At 40.1% G+C, this 19,438-nt stretch overlaps 1 protein-coding gene across 7 annotated transcripts in view; it reads right to left on the bottom strand.

Moving 5' to 3' along the window:
• The window catches only part of ORC5 (origin recognition complex subunit 5), a 76,441-nt gene extending 58,332 nt beyond the window's left edge, over positions 1 to 18,109 (bottom strand). Inside the window, exons 1-8 of one of the 7 annotated variants that reach the window (XM_065862715.2) lie at positions 17,937 to 17,997; positions 16,784 to 16,848; positions 16,122 to 16,305; positions 14,541 to 14,633; positions 11,156 to 11,353; positions 8,734 to 8,808; positions 2,689 to 2,800; positions 2,210 to 2,340 (exon numbers count right to left, since the gene is read on the bottom strand). In XM_065862715.2, coding sequence (XP_065718787.2) covers positions 2,210 to 2,340; positions 2,689 to 2,800; positions 8,734 to 8,808; positions 11,156 to 11,353; positions 14,541 to 14,633; positions 16,122 to 16,232 — 720 coding nt within the window. In that variant the 5' untranslated portion in view covers positions 16,233 to 16,305; positions 16,784 to 16,848; positions 17,937 to 17,997. The other 6 variants (XM_071803444.1, XM_065862716.2, XM_065862722.2 and 3 more) reach the window with 6 other exon arrangements.
• Positions 18,110 to 19,438: the final 1,329 nt, after the last annotated feature.

Raw genomic sequence — 19,438 nt, 5'->3', positions numbered from 1 at the left:
ACTTACTCTTGTTGAACTTTACAGAGTTGGTGATTACCCAGTTCTCCAATTTGTCCAGATCCCTCTGCAGGGCCCCTCTGCCCCCGAGAGTGTTGACAGCTCCCCCCAGTTTTGTGTCATTTGCAAACTTAGTAAGCAATCCCTCAAGTCCTGAGTCTAAGTCATTTATAAGATGGATCCGTGCAGAACCCCACTAGTGACTGGTCACGAGCCCAACGTAACCCCATTTACTAGTACCCTTTGAGCCCAGCCCGTCAGCCAGTTGCTCACCCACTACACTGTGTGTTTATCCAGCTGTGTGCTGGACATCTTGTCCAGGAGAATACTGTGAGAGACAGTATCAAAGGCTTTACTGAAATCCAAAAACACCATGTCAACAGGTTTCCCTTGGTCAGCTAGGTGGATAACTTTGTTGTAGAACGAAATTAAGTTTGTTAAGCAGGATTTCTCCCTTCATGAACGCATGCTGGCTGGGATCAATGACTGTGTTATCGTTCAGATGGTTTTCAATAACTCCCAGAACAATCTTCTCAATTATTTTGCCAGGAACAGAAATGCAATAATTTCCACATATAAATATAATATAATTCCAGAATGTATTATTAATAATCATGCATAATAACATACACATTTAGAATCTACACGAGACACTATGGAGTTGTCCATAAGCTACAGACTGTTGTATGTGTCTGTCATTACCTTCTACAGAAGAGACTTGTCAAGCACAAAAAGAATTCAGGGTCCAATTATATAAATCTTTTCATAATGTTGGTATTTCACACACACACAAACAGCACATCTAAAGCTAGTGAAATTATTCTGATAAGCAAAGCAACTTGAGTATGTGTTTAGAAAAAGTGTCACCCTAGTTTCTATTTGTGTCTCCATCTGATTTCAGCAATCTCATTTAAATATAAAATCTGTATAGTTAATAGATAAATGCAGCTGAAGTTTAGCTACATTTTTCTGATGGAAAAGCAGGCAAGACATTCAGATAATCTCACCAGCACTAATTTGTCCACTGGCCATAACCACTGATCATTTCAAACTTGTAAAATTTCCTTTTACAAAGTATAGTTATTTAAATAATAGTCTGATGAGGTAATAATTGTTATCGACATTCACCTTTTCTTATGCAAAGGTCACTGTCAAGTAATTTTTATTTTTCTTTTGTTCATTTCTTTGCTATTACACCTTTTAATTGATATACAGTTAAAATTCCTTTTTCCAAATATCTTCAATGTACTTTTCTTCTCTCAGACATGACTATATTACAGGAACTTTGACTTATCTATTTTATTCTTAATTTCAAAGAAAGACAATGAAAACATTTATGTCAATCCTCACTTCTCTAGGTCTTTAAATCAAATTAATATGTTTCTGTAAAACTGCACAACAGATCTGGCTTCTGGCAGCTTGGTTACCTTAAAATCCTCTGCAGGAGGTAAATCAAGTGAAAATTTTACATTCCTAAATCATAAGTATTACTTCCTCTAACTGAATTGCATGCAAAAAAGTAAAAACCATTAACCAAGTCTGTAATGGAGTTGTCCCTCAAAAACTGCTGCAGTTGCAGCAATTGTCTCTACTATACTTGTAAGGAGGCATAAAAGGTTTCATCACATTTATCTCCTTATCCCAACAGGTGAAAATAAGTAGCCTGGTCTTCTCAGTCACTCTCAAATATCAAGGAATGGCTTGAGTTCAAAATCCCCTACAGAAGTTCTAGGTCAAGTGAACCACGCACAGCCTGGCGTCTCACTAAAGCAGTATTTGTTGCCTCTGACTAGAAGAAATGGAAATCCTTTACACCCACCTAAACAATTGGAACCTTTGTTACAGAATTTTAGGCAAACTGAATTTTGAGCTAACACATTCTTACGATGGTAAATTCAGACTAGAGATAAGGAAGAAATTTTTTATTATGAAAGTGGTAAAACATTGGCACAGGTTGCCCAGAGAGGTGGTAGATGCCCCATCCCTGGAGACATTCAAGGTCAGGCTGGACAGGGCTCCAAGCAACCTGATCTGGTTGAAGATGTCCCTGCTCATTGCAGGGAGGTTGGACAAGATCACCTTTGAAGGCCCCTTCCAACCCAAACTATTCTATGATTTTGTCTTCATCCATATTCAATGACAAATCCAGACTTTCAAAACTCATTTGACAAAAAACACCTCAAACCAACAATGCTAAACAAGTTCATCTCACCAGATGCTGAAGTTCTTTCAGGTCCCTGCAGACCATGTAGAAGACACCAAGCAAAATATTGATATATGCAGCATAGAAATCCGCAGAATATTCTGGGGGATGATTCTGAGACAAGATCTTCTGCAAGTGTCCTGCTTAAACAAAAATAAGTTTTACTTATTTAAAGCTAACTTAATAAACTGACCACATTTTACAAGTTTAGTGCAAAAACAATCTATAGTTATAACTCAACAAAAACCCCAAGTCCATCAAAAACTACACTGATTAAAAGAATCAAAATGTTACTTTGAGATGTTTTGGAAAGTAGAAAAAGACAAGACTTTTAAAGGTTATCTAAATATAGACTTTTACATCCCAGTAGCTATTACATATTCCAGATTCTTTAAAAGGCATATTGATAAACATGGCAAAAAATATTAAGATGGTTTTTAACAAAGTATTATTCAATCCCAGAAAAGCAGATTAAAGAATTGGTTTACCTATGCTGTAATCAGGAAAATACAAGGTCAGTGGCTCAAAACATCCCGTGTTTGGACGGAACAGTTCCCACACTATTTCACTGAGCAGGACAACTGTCACATTTCTGTCCGTCTACACAGGAAAGGGAAAGAAAAAAAAAAAAGAGAGGGACAGATAGGCAGACAAAGAGAAGAATAAAAACTGCATGTTACAATATCAATGACAGAAATTATGATTGTGACTTTTCTTTTCCACAAAAATTATCAAATTTAGAGTTTAATACGAATTGCTACCATAGTTATAAACCTTCAGCTGCCCTAACCAAGAAGCTCACACATTTGCAGATTTCCATAATTATTCGAGATTTCTCTGTATCCCTTGCCATCTCACTGACATGCTTTGTGGGGTGACAGAGCTCTGGTACTAGGCAATACTAAGTAGATTACACACCTTACTCCCAAAATTAAGACAGCATTTTACCTTGGTAATCAAACCCAGGCTTCCAGAACAAACAGCGAGAGCTAAAAAGTAAAAGAAAGCTCTGTGCTTTCTGAAACCAAGCTATCTAGTACTTCGTTTTAAAAGTAAACTGGTAACCTAAAAAACCACTCCAAAACAAAAACACAGTATTAACTGTGTACTCTGCCAACTGTTTTACTAGTTACCAACAACAACTGTGTGTAGTAACATACCTTTCTTAAACTAAGTTTTTATGGATAACATATTTGCCTTGAGTGTGATGTCTGGTCAATAACAAAACACTTCATATTAAAAAAACGATTCCTTATTTTGATCACACTTAAATGTACCAGCTTTTAAATATGAAGCTAACTATCCATGAAGATAACGTGTCATTTTTCCTTTTTGCAATGTTTTTGCAACCATACTAAAAATTCTGCATAACAAAAGATGCTGTCAAATATGGTTCTTCAAGAAAGACATTGCAAAACTATTGAGGCACCTCAAGAAAATAAAAGGAAATAGCCTTATTGAATTGACAATTTTTAATATGAGCTATGGATGACCTGACAGAATAGTTTAAATGTTATTCCCCTTCCCTGAAAGTTAGGGAGAATCTTCCTTTATTTACTCTTCCAATTTCTTGCCAAAGTGGCACTTACCCATATTCTTTACTGTTTATTCTTTCTCTATTTTAATGGAACCTTTTTTTTTTCCTTTTAATGAGAGCATCTTCCTGTACATTTCTTTCAATTGTGTTCCCCTCATGGATTTCCTAGTATTTTAGCCAAGGAAAGCACTAAGGTATTTTCATTTCAGTTCCTGAAAGACCTTCCGATATGAAAAAATCAAGTACTTCCCACTATAATTCTCACAGAAATCAAGAATCCTATCACCAGTGATCCCCCAGTCCCACAAAACCTTTCACCACTAATGAAGTTTCTCATCTCCTTTCCCTCCAGGAAAGCAAGAGATTCAGTAGATTTGTGCCTACAACATTACATTTCTCTGCAACAGCAGCTGCACAACAGTTTTACAAAGCCTCAGTCCAGAATCCAGAATTTAAATGACCAGTAGCTCAGCATTCAGCAAAGCTGACAAACTTATTTGGAGGTTACTTTTGAATTTGAAGGTGTTTCTCTAGCATATTTAAGTCTTAGTCTATGTTTTTTTGGTCTCTGAAGAGCAACCACAGACCTATGCTTTTCTCCTTTCTCCCTATCAGGTTGTTTCTGCTTCAGGGCAGCAAAATCCAGAACATAGGCAGAACAGACAAAAAGAGCCAGAAAATGCACCAGCCGCCAGGATTAAGAAGACAGCTGTGAATCAGTCTTCACCCAGTAAATAGAGAAATCAGCATCATCAGAAGATTAAGAGTACCACACAAAAGTCTTGAGATGACAAGTATAATTTCAGCTATTTAGATGTTCAGACATTTCATAGTACCACAATCTAGTTTTGTCTTCAGTTTCTTTCCAAAGAATGCACCATTTTTCCTTTTTCCAAGGCATAGGCTTTGATAATTCGGAAGTGAGTGAGGGAAAGATACAGTGGTTTACTCCAGTCAGAAATGAACTGTGGCACAATTCCAGCAGAAGCGTAAAAACTCTCTGCCCCTCCGTAATAGGTTTGAGGCCCTGGATCTTGAAGAAGAAGCAGGTGAGGAGGTGGTGCCAAGCCTGCCTACAAGATCGCATAGGAAGAGGCAGTTGACTACACAACTTAAGACTGCCTCTGATAAGAAAGAAAGAAGGGTGATTGTAATAGGAAATTCCCTTCTGAAAGGAACAGAGGGCCCAATATGCAGGGTTGACCCTCATCTTAGGGAAGTCTGTAGCCTACCTGGAGCCTGGATCAAGGATATTGTTAGAGAGTTCCCCAGACTGGTGCACCCGACAGACTACTACCCACTGCTGGTCTTCCAGACAGATGGGGAGGAAGCTGTTTCCCGTAGTCTGAGGGGAATGAAGAACAATTTCAAGGTCTTGGGAAGGATGGTGAAAGACTCAGGGGCTCAAGTGATCTTCTCTTCATTCCTTCCCTCTTCCAAGTGACCATGTGGGGTGGAATGGGAAAATTCTATCTCTAAATGGTTGGCTCCAAGACTGGTGCTACAGGCAGGGCTCTGGTTTTTTTGATAATGGTTGGTTTTATAAGACTCCAGTCCGGAGAGTGTTACGCAGGAAAGGCTTATCTCGCAGGGGCAAAAGGATGCTGGGGCAGGAATTAGCTGGGCTCATTTGGAGAGCTTTAAACTAGGCTCAAAGGGGGATGGGGTTGTAGCTGGGCTTGTCCCAGTGGGGCAGCATTCTAAAACAGATGAGGACCGGGTGGCCTCCTGTGCCCCTAGGGAGAAACTGGTGTGCTCTGTTCACTCCCTGAAATGCCTGTACACCAATGCGCGCAGCATGGGGAATAAGCAGGAGGAGTTAGAATCCTATGTTCGGTCGGGAGATTATGATCTGGTGGCAATTACAGAAACATGGTGGGACAGCTCACATGACTGGAATGTGGTCATGGATGGCTATGCCCTTTTCAGGAAAGACAGGCCAGCCAGGCGTGGTGGTGGAGTTGCTCTCTATGTGAGAGAGCAACTGCAATGTACTAAATTCTGCCCAGGAGCGGATGAGGAACGAGTTGAGAGTGTATGGGTCAGGATCAAGGGACAGGCTGGCAGGGGTGATACGGTTGTAGGTGTCTATTATAGGCCACCAGATCAGGCTGAGGAAGTTGATGAGGCCTTCTATGCACAGCTGAGAGTGGCCTCACAGTCACAGGCCCTGGTTGTTGTGGGTGATTTTAACTTCCCTGATGTTTGCTGGAAGGACCATTCAGCCAGCCAGCCACAGTCCAGGAGGTTCCTCCAGTGCATTGATGATAACTTCCTCATGCAGATGGTGGAGGAGCCGACCAGGAGAGGTGCACTGCTGGATCTCATCCTCACTAACAAAGAGGGTCTGGTCGAAGCAGTAAAGGTTGAGGGCTGCCTGGATTGCAGTGACCACAAGATGGTGGAGTTCAGCATCTTGTGTGGCGGGAACAGAATAGCAAGTAGAATTGCAACCCTGGACTTTAGCAGGGCTAACTTCGGCCTTTTCAAGCAATTGCTGGGGGAAATCCCATGGGCAAGACTGCTTGAAGGAAAAGGGGCCCAAGAGAGCTGGATTGCATTCAGAGATTGCTTCTTCCATGCTCAGGATCAGAGCATCCCCACACGTAGGAAGTCGAGGAAGGGAGTCAGGAGGCCTGTGTCGTTGAATAGGAGTCTGTTGGGTATGCCCAAGCAGAAAAGGAGAGTTTACAGGTCATGGAAGCAGGGGCTGGCCACTTGGGAGGAATATAAGGCTGCTGTTAGAGGATGTAGGAAGGCAGCTAGGATAGCCAAGGCCTCCTTAGAATTACAGCTGTCGAGAGGGGTCATGGACAGCAAAAAGAACTTTTTCAAATACATAGCAGATAAAACTAATACCAGAGGCAATGTAGGCCCACTGATGAATGAGGTGGGTGCCCTGGTGGCGGAAGACACAGAGAAGGCAGAATTGCTGAATGTCTTCTTTGTCTCTGTCTACTCTGCTGGAGGCTGTTCTGGGGAGCCCTGTACCCCTAAGGCCCCGGATGAAGCCAGGTCAATGGAGGAGTTTGCTTCAGTCAATGAGGACTGGGTTAGGGAGCAATTAAATAGTCCGGACATCCATAAATCCATGGGTCCAGCTGGGATGCATCCGCGGGTGCTGAGGGAGCTGGCTGAAGTCATTGCTAGACCGCTCTCCATCATTTTTGCCAAGTCTTGGGAAACAGGTGCCTGAGGACTGGAGGAAAGCAAATGTCACTCCAGTCTTCAAAAAGGGCAAGAAGGAGGACCCAGGTAATTATAGACCGGTCAGCCTCACCTCTGTCCCTGGGAAAGTAATGGAACAGCTTATCCTTGGTGTCATCTCAAGGCATATCAGGGATAAGAGGGTCATTAGGGGCAGTCAGCATGGCTTTACCAAGGGTAAGTCATGCTTGACCAACCTCATAGCCTTTTATGAGAATGTAACAAGGTGGATGGATGATGGCAGAGCGGTGGATGTGGTCTACCTTGACTTCAGTAAAGCCTTTGACACAGTCCCTCACAGCATCCTCACAGCTAAGTTGAGGAGGTGTGGTCTAGACAATAGAGTAGTGAGGTGGGTTGCAAACTGGCTTAAAGAAAGAAGCCAGAGAGCGGTGGTCAATGGTGCAGAGTCCAGTTGGAGGCCAGTATCTAGTGGAGTGCCTCAGGGGTCAGTACTGGGGCCAATATTATTCAATATATTCATTAACGATTTGGACGAGGGAATTGAGTGTACCATCAGCAAGTTTGCTGATGACACTAAGCTGGGAGGAGTGGCTGACACGCCAGAAGGCTGTGCTGCCATCCAGCGGGACCTGGACAGGCTGGAGAGTTGGGCGGGGGATAACCTGATGGAATTTAACAAGTGAAAGTGTAGAGTCCTGCATCTGGGCAGGAACAACCCCAGGTTCCAGTATAGGTTGGGAAATTACATATTAGAGAGCAGTGCAGGGGAAAGGGACCTGGAGGTCCTGGTGGTCAGCAGGATGACCATGAGCCAGCACTGTGCCCTTGTGGCCAGGAAGGTCAATGGCATCCTCGGGTGTGTTACAAGGGGGGTGGTCAGTAGATCGAGAGAGGTCCTCCTTCGAGCACTGGAACAGGCTGCCCAGGGAGGTTGTGGAGTCTCCCTCCCTGGAGACATTCAAAGCCCGCCTGGATACATTCCAGTCCGACCTCACCTAGGCATTCCTGCTCCAGTAGAGGGATTGGAGTAGATGATCTTTCGAGGTCCCTTCCAATCCCAAACATACTGTGATCATAAAGCACCTTCGCAGCTGCTGAGCTGCGCAGCTCCCGCCACAGTTAAATAGCTGGTGATCTACTGACCATTCTCAAACTGGCCACCACACAATGGTGTGAAATTTCACATAGATGAAACCCGAGGAAGACAAACATTTCCCAAGCTGTACATTCACACTTCCGATGCTGAATTCACTTCATGTGGTTGAGCTCTCTCAATCAGCAGCTGACGCAGAAGCAGACTCTGATGTCCCACACAAACATCTGACAAACTCCAAAAGGGGTTTTATTTACTTATCTGTAGCAGGGCAATAGGAGCTGTGTTGAAGCTTCTCCTTATAAATTGTAGTCTGCCTGAGATTTTTTGTCTGTGATTATTACAAAACTTTAAATGAAGAGCAGAAAAATTTAACATTCTTCTTAAAACCAAAAATATTCTAGAAAAGACAGCTATGTATCTGACACCAGCCTCAAAAGAATCTATGACAGATCAGATATTGTAAAACTATTAAACAGAATTAAACAGAATTTTAAAATAACAGTGTAAGAAAAGCCTCCCAATGTTTAAATTCTGGTTTGGTTTCTAGTTTTGGTCATTGCCAGGTAATTATTTGGGGGAGGGGAAAGGGAGGAAGGGGAGATCAACTCTGCAACTTTTCTCACCTAAAGAATCACTCATCTTGATCTGTGAGCTGAGATGTAGAGATATCATTTTCAGTTACTTTCACTATGCAGGAAACATATGTTGTTTTTTTTTCCAGACACTTACCAGCTCTTGAAGCCTAAGAAACGCTGGCAGGATGTTCGCTTCCATTTCCCTCAGCTGCTCTGCTCTATCCAGTACCTTTTAACAAAACAATGATCTTATCATACCGATAATGTCAACTTCCATTTTAACATGGACTTCAAATTAATTCTTAGCTGCTGGAAACTCATTTAATCAATTGTTGTTAGACAGCAGAAACCACTTAAGCATCAAGTCCCCCTAAACAAGCAAGATGGGAGAGATTATTGCTTCAGGTGTGCTCCCAGGGACCTCAAGCAGCTCCATCATCTAAAAACAGATACCATTGCCAGACAAGCAACATTCTCATGCCTTAAGGCAGTAAGAATTAAAACATAAGTATACCAGCCAAGAATATCACTGACAAAGCCATGATATCATTAACAACCACTGAAACCTCAAATTTTGTCCAAAATTCTTATATGAAGAAAACATGTGTAGTGCTACAGCACTATATCAACATGCTTACTTTAGGAGAGCTAACTTTTCCCACTACTCAATTATTTTTTGGAAATAAGAGCCGATATTTTCAAAAAGTTAGCTATCATCTGGAATTCACACAACTGAATTTTGAGAGAAATTTTTCTTGCCATAGTTTGCAGCCTACAAACTTACAGGATTTATTGTATTGTATACAAACCTGGCATAGTACTAATACATACGTAGTAAATGTACAGCTTAAATAGGAATAAATAGGAAACACTTTATCTAAACAACTAACATATTTTGGAGCCTAGAGAAAAAAAAAAAAAACTGAGCAGGAAAACATTCACAGCTGTCCTTGGGGAAAAAAAAAACCTGTATTCCCAGTACACTTAAAATATTTATAGGAATGAAAAAAGAGAAGATAAATATATTTCTTTTTGTTTTATTTACTACTCACAATATAAATCAAAATTCTGAGGTTCATTACTTCTTTTGAATTACTGCTGTAGAAACTATAGTTCCTGAGAAAATTGTATTTTTCTATCCTTTTATGCTTCCTACCTGCACCAAAACGTCAAGACATCTATCACTTCTGTTCCCCACAGCAAGAAAAAGAATGTTATGTGGGCAACCAAGGAACTTTTTATGAAAACGGTATTTCAAAATCACACTGTACAGGAAAAAAAAAATGAAAGAGCAGCATCTCCGCGATAATAGCTCATGCTTCTTGGGAATTTATTTAAAACTACAATATAACATGATTTTATATTGACATCTGCACTTGGTTCATGTAATAAATGACTTCAGGGATGACAACTGCTTTACATTACTGACCAAAAAGAGCTACATATTTTTACTAATGAAGTACTGCTTATTGGACCCAGTGACATTCAGCTACCAAACACAAAGCTTTAAGGTCTTCACCTAAGTAGATCTTACTTTTAGCTAAGTAAGAAACAAAACACAGTTTCTACTTACAGCAGAGAAAATATACTTTGATCCTGGCTTGTGGAATATGTCCAGTGGTTCAAAGAAACATCCTACCCACAGGCCTATTAAACCCACACCTTATCTGATTTTGAATATAGATGTGTCACCATTCCGCTTTTTTTAAAAAAACTAGACATTTTAGAGCCGTCTGCTGACTTACATTAAAAACAGCAGCTTGTAACTTCTATGAAAAGCTAAATATTGTAAATGTATAAAAAACTACAAGTTATATCAGTTCAAATTTTTTGGGTAGCTAGAATGAATATATTCATTTTTCACAAGTAATCACAAGCATTCAGCACCCATGCTTGGGTTAAGAGCATCATTCAGAATCCTTTCCTTGAGAGTAAACATTTATCTTAAATTGCTATGAGTTAATTGGGCTGAAATATTACACTATTTACTAATGAAAACAAATTAAATAAATTAGTATTGACAGGTCATGTTACCAGCATGCTGGTCTTCCATCAGTCTCAATTTGAACCACTCTACAATAAATCCAGATGACACAGGTGAATATACACAAATTTATTTCCTCCATTCCTGTCTGTTCCCATGCAGAACAGAACTGAAATACTAATTTAATACTTAATTTTTCTGATTCAGTAACTATTTATGTGATACAGCTGAACCTTTCTAGGTATTTAAGGGTTTGCTTTCTATTACCATTGTTCAAGAACTTTCTAATTTTTTGAGTGATACTCATTTTTGTATAACACATGAAGCATTCTTTACTGATGTAGAACAGTTTTTAATTCAAATATTAATCTGAAAGTACAATTTTACTATTTAAAGTTTTTCGTGAAATTCCTCTAAATTTTGTTCTTATGGTATTCTTGAAGGATGCCAATACCGGATTCTGAATTAGGACCACAGGGAAATTTTGTTAAAACCGATGTATAAGCACACATTTCACATATAAATTATTGATAAGAACTACTCGCACCATCTTACCGAACCAAAACTGGAATTCCAACATTAGATTACTTACAATGTACAATGTTTGATCTTGAAGCTCTTGACTCGCAACAGCTTGTTTAAACAGACGTACAAAGTCATTGAAATTATCACAGGGCACACGAGAAGTCTGTTCTGTCTCAGAGGAACAGCTTTGCAACTGGATGAGAATTTCTTCTAAAAGAAGTCGTGAAGTAAAGTATTCCACACAGTTCACAAACACATGAGGAAGCTGAAGAGGATAAAAAAAGATACAACTCTATTTGGCTTTTTCAGTGTAAATACTCCAAAACCCTTTATCTCTTCAGATGAGGCAATGAAAGAAACCACACCCTGCCAACAGAATACAGAGTATAAACTGAAAAAACCTTGCCAAAAAAGAGCAATTACTTATGTACCTAGTCAAAATATTACATACCACAAAGTGAAGGGGGATCTGATAAATCCTGATAGAAAACATACAGCGTATCTTCTAATTATGTTTTAAAAATGTGAGCAACACAGAAAAAGAAAGCTAAATAGCATTTAGATCAAAGAAAAGCCAGACAATTGTAACACATTAGAGTATCATCAAATAGTCCATTACCAATTACAGCGTCTGGATAACATGAACTTCTCAAACTTATATTACAAAGAAAGTAATCTAGGAGCACACTGCCCAAAATTACTCTGAATGCTTTTGGCATTCCCTGCATACAAATGAGAAAGTGTAATCCTTCTGTATCAGACACGTGTAATCAGCCTGCCTGTGCAGAACATTTTTAGAAAAGCAGATCTTTTCAGAGTAAAGAGAACATGAAAAAAAAAAAAAAAAAGAGTAAAAGGTACATTTTATGGCAATCCATAAAATGTACTTTTCAGCACCAATTTAGTAATGTTGAAAAGTTAAGGTTATTTGTCTATAAATAACTGACACTATAAACTACAAAATAGTACCAGTATGCAAAAAATACATATGTCAAAAAAGCAATTTTCTAGCAACTCTATTTTTAAGAAATAGATTATTTGCATAGCTCCATACTCTCTGGTAAGGCATATGCTCTTTTTTTTTTTTACACTGAACATTAAAACCTCTGGAAAACATTAGTCATTGGAATACATATGCATTACTTGCAAAATTAAACTTCTGATACAGAAATGTATGTGTGTATAACAAAAAAAAAAAAAATAATCTAAGTACTTCATTCCAGCCTTCCTACTTAAAATACAATACATGGCATATGATTCAGCAGATGTGGGAAAGTGTGGGTATATGCTGGCAATTCACTCACACAGTGTGTAATAAGAAGTTTTCTTATGATTTGGAACACTATTAAAAGGAAGGGACTACATCTCCAAAAGTACCTATTCGAAGAGCTGCACCTCCATAGCAGAAGGAAAGCTGGGTGCCTCAGATGTGATTCACAGCATTACATTATGTAGGAAACACCTATACTTGGCAAAAGCAAGTTCTGTAGAAAGAGTTGTTGCTTAAATCCTAACCCTTCCCCGGGTCTGGCCACATCTTTGGATATGTCACACGTGGGTAGCACAGTGCTAGGAGCATTGCACAAAAGGCTACTGAGTGAAAAAGGATCATGACCACTGTCTTCCATCTTCCTCCCTCCGCAGATTTTTTAATGAAAGGGACAAGATCACTGTGTTTTGCATAAAACCCAGTCCTGCAGATATATGATAACCACACAATGTGGACATGCCTAAAGTATCAGGGCTATGAGAACAAAGTGGAAATGTATGGTTTAAGTGTGAAGTAGGCACCTGTCATTGGATTTAAATCCCTGAAGTATGTGACTGACAAAAACAGAGGCATCAACAGGCTTACATGGAAATTTCTGCGATGACACCCTTAAACTTATGAGGACTTCTAAAACCTGCTTTAGGAAAAATTACAAGGAGTAAAACTAGCATGAATATACACATTTGCTAACAGAAAAAGAAGGGTCACGAAAGTGGCAAAACCCTATTACTTAACAACCCTCTTTGTAAAAAACATACATTCAGCCACAATTACCCCCTACTTCTATGTAGTTCAAATTCTCACATGATGCTTAAAGAGTAGGTTTCTCTGCCTGCAGTCCTTGCAATTGAAATAGATGCATTCCTGACAAAGTTCCTACTTCAGGTTAGTAACATATAGCAGCTCCAGTATTAATCATCAAGGATATAAGTCATCTCCCAGTGGACAGTACTAAAGTAGGTTTTTTCCATAACAGTTAAGGGGGAGAGAGTTTGCACTCCCAGCTCCCTAGGAACGTAAGGCTCCAAACTCAAAACTGTACAATGAATTCTTAGTAGTTTCCACTTCACATATTCCAACATCCATCTTTCAGTCCTCCTGGACCTACTTGTGTCTTACTTCTACATTATTTTCTAAGAGCAGGAATACACAAGAAGTTTATGTTAGATGGCAAAGCTGAGAAATAACATACGGTCCTAGCACCTTGTTTCTTGGGGTTTTTAACTTATGATGCCTATCAAGCTGTTTGGAGGATCTCAAATAAATTGAAGTACACTAAATTTATATTTTCAAACAGGTTCTGAAAACATAATACTAAAAATGGCTATCAATACACTTTTTTTCCCATTTGAAGTCAACTCATTAAGCAAAATAATAACTCGTTCAGGGATGGAATGAAAGACAGATTTTCCTGCTTCTACAAGATGGTTGATTGGAACTAACCAAATATGTACCAATTAATAAATCCCAAGTCTGCAAAAAAAAAAAATATTGGTATGAGGACAAATAGCAGTTGCCTGGTATTCAGCTAGTGATTTTCACCATTTCAGACTTTATTTTTTTTTCAGTAAACACATATAGCTTGTATGTTTGCTTTAAATGCTTTTAACAACTTTACTAAGTTTAAGCTCTTAGGCTGACATTTAAACAGACCATACATCTCCAACTGAACAGAACTGAGTTTGTTAACACAAAACAAATAAAACAAAATTCCACTACTGCAAACTCTTCTCACTGTTCTTCATTTACTCTCTCATTCTTTTCATGCACAAATGAAATTAGTTTAAAGCCGAACTACAAGAAGACTAAAAAAAAAAGATACAGTATAATTGACTCTCAGATTGAATGGGAATCATCATACAAGTACTTCCTTGTCACTGCAGCTATTTCAAGTTAAGTCCCTTTTAGAGAGCTGAACAAAATCTGGCTCCTTTTTTGTTTTTTAACTTTCTTAGAAAAGTTATTACGATTTATATTGTACCTGAGAATGTATGTCTTCATTTTATCCTAAGTGCACTAGTGAGAAGACCAATGTGTTCACCACACAGTAAGTAGAGCAAAAGAATCATGAAGGCAGAAGTGGCTGAGGAAACAAACCATTTTGAGAAAGTAGAAGCTAGTTTCAGGGAGAATTCTGTTACAAATAAATTCTAAGTTCAATATCCATTGTGAGTATTCTTACCTGTAAGGTATTTAGAAGAGTCTGCATCACATAGGTCTTTCCACTAGATGTATGTCCATAGATAAAGATGGAGGGAAAACTAAACTGCTGACGCTAGGGAAAAAAAAATGTTGCTGTTTCACTTCTTCTTTCTTTTCATTCAACAGATAATAGATTTATCAATGAAGTTTCCCTCCAAAAGTAAAGCTCTCTCTTAAATTGAGACAGTAAATACAAAATATGCCAATGATTATGGAATCAATGTGATCAAGGTTTATGTTTCATCTTCACTTAAATGCCCGGAGGATAAGTTCTAAGAATCAAGTATCACATAAAGCCGCCATAAAGTGAAACTGCTATAACATGAGGATACATTTTTCATGGGAAAAACAAAACAAACTAACAAAAACAAAGAAACAAAAAATAATCACAACCCAGGAGGGAAAAGCAGTAGGCTGTTAATTCAAATTAGTTAATTAACTGAAACAAAATCTTGGCAAGCGTAAATTGCAAGCTTTACATTGTCCCAACTCCTACAAACACTACAAACTTCTTTTCTTTCCATTAGCAAACAGAAAATAATTAAATGCTCGCTCTTTTCTCACAAGGCAATATTTGATATAATACCTCTATTTACTTAATGGTACGGATGCCGTAGATTTAATTTATTTTTTTAAGATGCAAGGAAAATAATTAACTTACTTTTTTGCTTTATTCTAAACAGGTATTTTCTTTTGTGTTTTTCTCATTTCTATGAATCTTGTACACTGATTTACAAAAAGGAATACAAAAATAAATTTGACAAACATTTTTTATGAAAAAAATGATGTTCAATGAATCCAAGATAAAGGCACTCTCGTGCATGATATGCCAATTCTCCAACCTGCATATTTAACAACAATTTAAGTATCTATTTTTTTTAAGAAGACTTGTTGTCACTGTGCTTGTAATAAATATATAAAACTTAAATGTTGTAATTTGATGCAATTATTATTATCTATAATTAAACGCAGAACTAGAAACAGACACTAATTTCCATTTTGTTAACTGCATGTAAATGGATGTATGAACTGCTTTTAAGTGTGCTGATAAAAATTTCCATTGCTTTTTATCATAGCTTTGCCAAGTAGTAACACAATCAACTACCAAGCCAGTGATTTCCAAATGTTATGGGCAGCAACAGAACTATTAAGAATCAAACCAGTTTCACGTGCTTAGAATTCAGGCATGCAGATATTACATTAACAAGTCAAAACATAATTTCTACACTACCAGTGACAAAAAAAAATACCCTGGAACTTTAGACCAGGGAAGAAGACAGTCTTACTCCCTCGTACTAACTGGCAAACATGGAAGAGAGTCATGGAGAAATCAGGTTTCAGAGACAGAAAGGCACAAATAGCTGTAAGCTTGTTCGGGTCCATCGAACTACAAAACAGCTTTCAACTTCCAAACTTATTAGAATCTATCTGCAAAATGCTAAAGTTAAAGATGGGTAACTAAAAAAAAAAAATCATAAAAACGCCCTTAAATTTCTACTCTTCCCCCTGTGACAGTGGAATATCTTCATTCTATTCAAGCATAAAAGACACAAAGCATTACCTCTCCAAATATTGACAGCAACATGGACACTTGGGATTCTCGGCAAGGCACCAAACTTTCCAAGTGAAGCAGAGTAGCTGCTGGGTACGCTGGATGTTCAAGATTAGGCATTTTGATGTTCCTGTAGTTAGTTACCTAAACACACATGTCCCATTTGAAGTACAGAGAGAAGAAATAAAGTGATCTGGAAAATAAAATGGTTTAATTATAATTCGGTGTTGCATATCTAACGAAGGAAAATGAACAGGAATTTACATGAAATCTAAACAGATATTCTGTCTCAGGATAATGGTATAACTATAGTAGACTTACGATACATCATCAAGATCAAAATTACTATGTAAGACATTATACAGGCAATTTCACAACAGACAGAATCAAAAAATCAAATAAAAAGGGAAATCCATACAGGGTATGAATAAATCAACATAGCAAAGAATTGTAATAGTTTAACTAACTGGAGAAATACATATATAGTTCTGGTTTTACATACATTTAAAAGTAGCAAGGGAATAAAATGAGGAAAATATACTAGTCATAGACCATCACCTCCCTGGACAACAAATAAACTAGGATTTACAAGTAACACAGAAAAGGCACGGCATAAAGAAGGATGAGGATGACAAAATAATAGCTCTTCACATGTTAACAGGAATGCTTACCCCAGCTTAAAAGCAGCAGAGGCATATGAAGAAAATTCAGCTGGTGGTGAAGACTGGAAATACCCCTAAAAACAGTAGAAGCCTAAACCAGTTAGATATATCTGTAATATTAATTACAGTCTGCCTTTTAGACAACAGCTCATCAAGGAAGACTGAGGGTCTTGATTAAGGTTGTTCTCCAAAAATCAGCTAGGAATAAATAACAAGAATGAAAAGGAAAAAAAAGTAGACAGTAGCCTCTCAAACAGAGAACAAACAGGGACGGAAAGAGTTTTAGAAAAGGGTGAAAAGCTTGTGTATTTAAGAAAAGGACAGCTCTTTCGCTGTAATGACTACACAAGAACAGGGCTTGACTAAGTGCCCTGAATGTACCTACAGGCATAAGGTACTTCAGCTTCTCCACCCTTCTGCCCAACTGCACTCCAGAAAAGCATCAATCACCTGTGGATCACATTGATCCTGCCAGCCCTTTTTGCTTCTCAAACACCTTAGCCCATGCCAACTTATACTAAACACATCTAAACCACTGGATGAAAACCTACATCTCTACTATGTAGGTGTCTTTAATCTTCAACAGGATCCCAACCTAGAGTTCACACGAGAAAGGCTGTTTAAAGAACAAGTTCATGGGACATTTAATTTAGTCTAAATGGCAATGCTGGCACAAAGACTCGCATCAGCCAGAGCCTGAACTCACGATGCTCCTGGCCGGTGAAGCTCGGACAGAGGTTGTACAAGTGACTCCAGCCAGATTAGGAGCGGCAATAAACACTTATTTTCCAGCTGAGTCCAGGTAAGGATACCAAAAGCACAAGTTCGATTTCATGGCTGGATTTGATGATTTAGGACTTGTCTCAGTTTACCGGTCCTAAAATACCCGAACTCAGCATGTCTTTCTATATTTTATCAGAAAAGCTGAGAGAACTGAAAAGACTCACACCTTTCTGCTTCCCCTAGGCCGCACGAGCACTCTCCCCCCACACGGACACGGCTGGGCCCCGCTGAGGGGAACGCCGACCCAGCGGACGGCTCCTTCACCCACTCCGCTGAGGCCCCAGCCCCTCACTCCCGCGCGGTCCCCCACCGACGCGCAACCGGAACGCAACAGGAGCAGGATTGCCCCTTCATCTCATTCCCCTCCTGTTCCAAGTACCGGAAACCGGTCGCCCCTTTCCCGGTCGGAGCCGAGCCAGCCCCCCCGCTCCGCTCCGCTCCGCTCCGCCCGGCCCGGCCCGGCCGCTCACCAGTGTCCCACGCCCCCTCCGTCCGCCCGCCGGCTCCCGCCACTGCCTCCCGCGCATGCGCACATCGTCACCCGGCTCCGCCGGCACCCGCAGTGCGCAGGTGCGGAGCCCGCACGTACGCACGCGCTGTAGCGGCCCCCGACTCGTGTCCGGCGGGACGGGACAGGAATCACAGAATGTCAGGGATTGGAAGGGACCTCAAAAGATCATCCAGTCCAATCCCCCTGTCGGAGCAGGAACACCCAGATGAGGTTACACAGGAAGGTGTCCAGGCGGGTTTTGAATGTCTGCAGAGAAGGAGACTCCACAACCCCCCTGGGCAGCCTGTTTCAGGCTCTGTCACCCTCACTGAGAAGTTTCTTCTCACATTTAAGTGGAACCTCCTGTGTTCCAGTTTATACCCACTGCCCCTTGTCCTATCATTGGTTGTCATCAGGAAGAGCCTGGCTCCATTCTTGTGACACTCACCCTTTATATATTTGTAAACATTAATGAGGTCACCCCTCAGTCTCCTCCAAGTTAGACACCCAGCTCCCTCAGCCTTTCCTCATAAGGGAGATGTTCCATTCCTTTCATCATCTTCATTGCCCTGTGCTGGACTCTCCAGCAGTTCCCTGTCCTTCTGGAACTGAGAGGCCCAGAACTGGACACAATATTCCAGATGTAAGTGTGGAGCAGCTGTGAGGGGAGGGTGCTGAGTGGTCTGGAGGAATGGCCGTGTCAGTGTGCAGGGAGAGCCTTGGATGGCACATGTCCCTAGACACAGGTGTCTTTGGAGCCCTGTCTTAGAAGCTGCTTGGCAGCGGCTTCCCCAGAACAAGGAGGATGTTACAGAGCAGCCCCGCAGAGAAGGGCTAGGGGGTGCTGGTGGATGGAAGATTGGACATGACCTGGCAGTGTGCACTTGCAACCCAGAAGGTCAGTCATGTCCTGGGCTGCATCAACAGGAGTGTGGCCAGCAGGTCAGGGAGGTGGTTCTGCCCCTCTGTTCTGCTCTGGTGAGACCCCACCTGCAGTGCTGAGCCCAGCTCTGGAGCTCTCAGTACAGGACAGACATGTACCTGTTAGAGAAGGGCCAGAGGAGACATAGAAATGGTCAGGGGGGTAGAACAACCTGTCCTGTGAGGACAGAATGAGAGAGTTGGGGTTGTTCAGCCTGGAAAAGAGGGGACTTCGGGGAGACCTTATTGTGGCCTTTCAATACTTGAAAGGGGCCTATGAGAAAGATGGGAACAGACTTCTTAGAAGGGCCTGTTGTGATAAGACAAGGGGTAATGGTTTTAAACTGAAGGAGGGGAGATTCAGGCTGGACATGAGGAAGAAATTTTTTACAAAAAAAAAATCCAAAGTGGCACCATTATTATAATGAGGTAAATAACGAAAACTTGTATCTGTATAACTTTAATAATTC

Source organism: Patagioenas fasciata, chromosome 1, assembly GCF_037038585.1.
Source record: "Patagioenas fasciata isolate bPatFas1 chromosome 1, bPatFas1.hap1, whole genome shotgun sequence".
NCBI lineage: Eukaryota > Metazoa > Chordata > Aves > Columbiformes > Columbidae > Patagioenas > Patagioenas fasciata.
The sequence above is the reverse complement of the archived record's forward strand: the minus strand, read 5'-3'. Positions and strand labels throughout refer to the sequence as shown.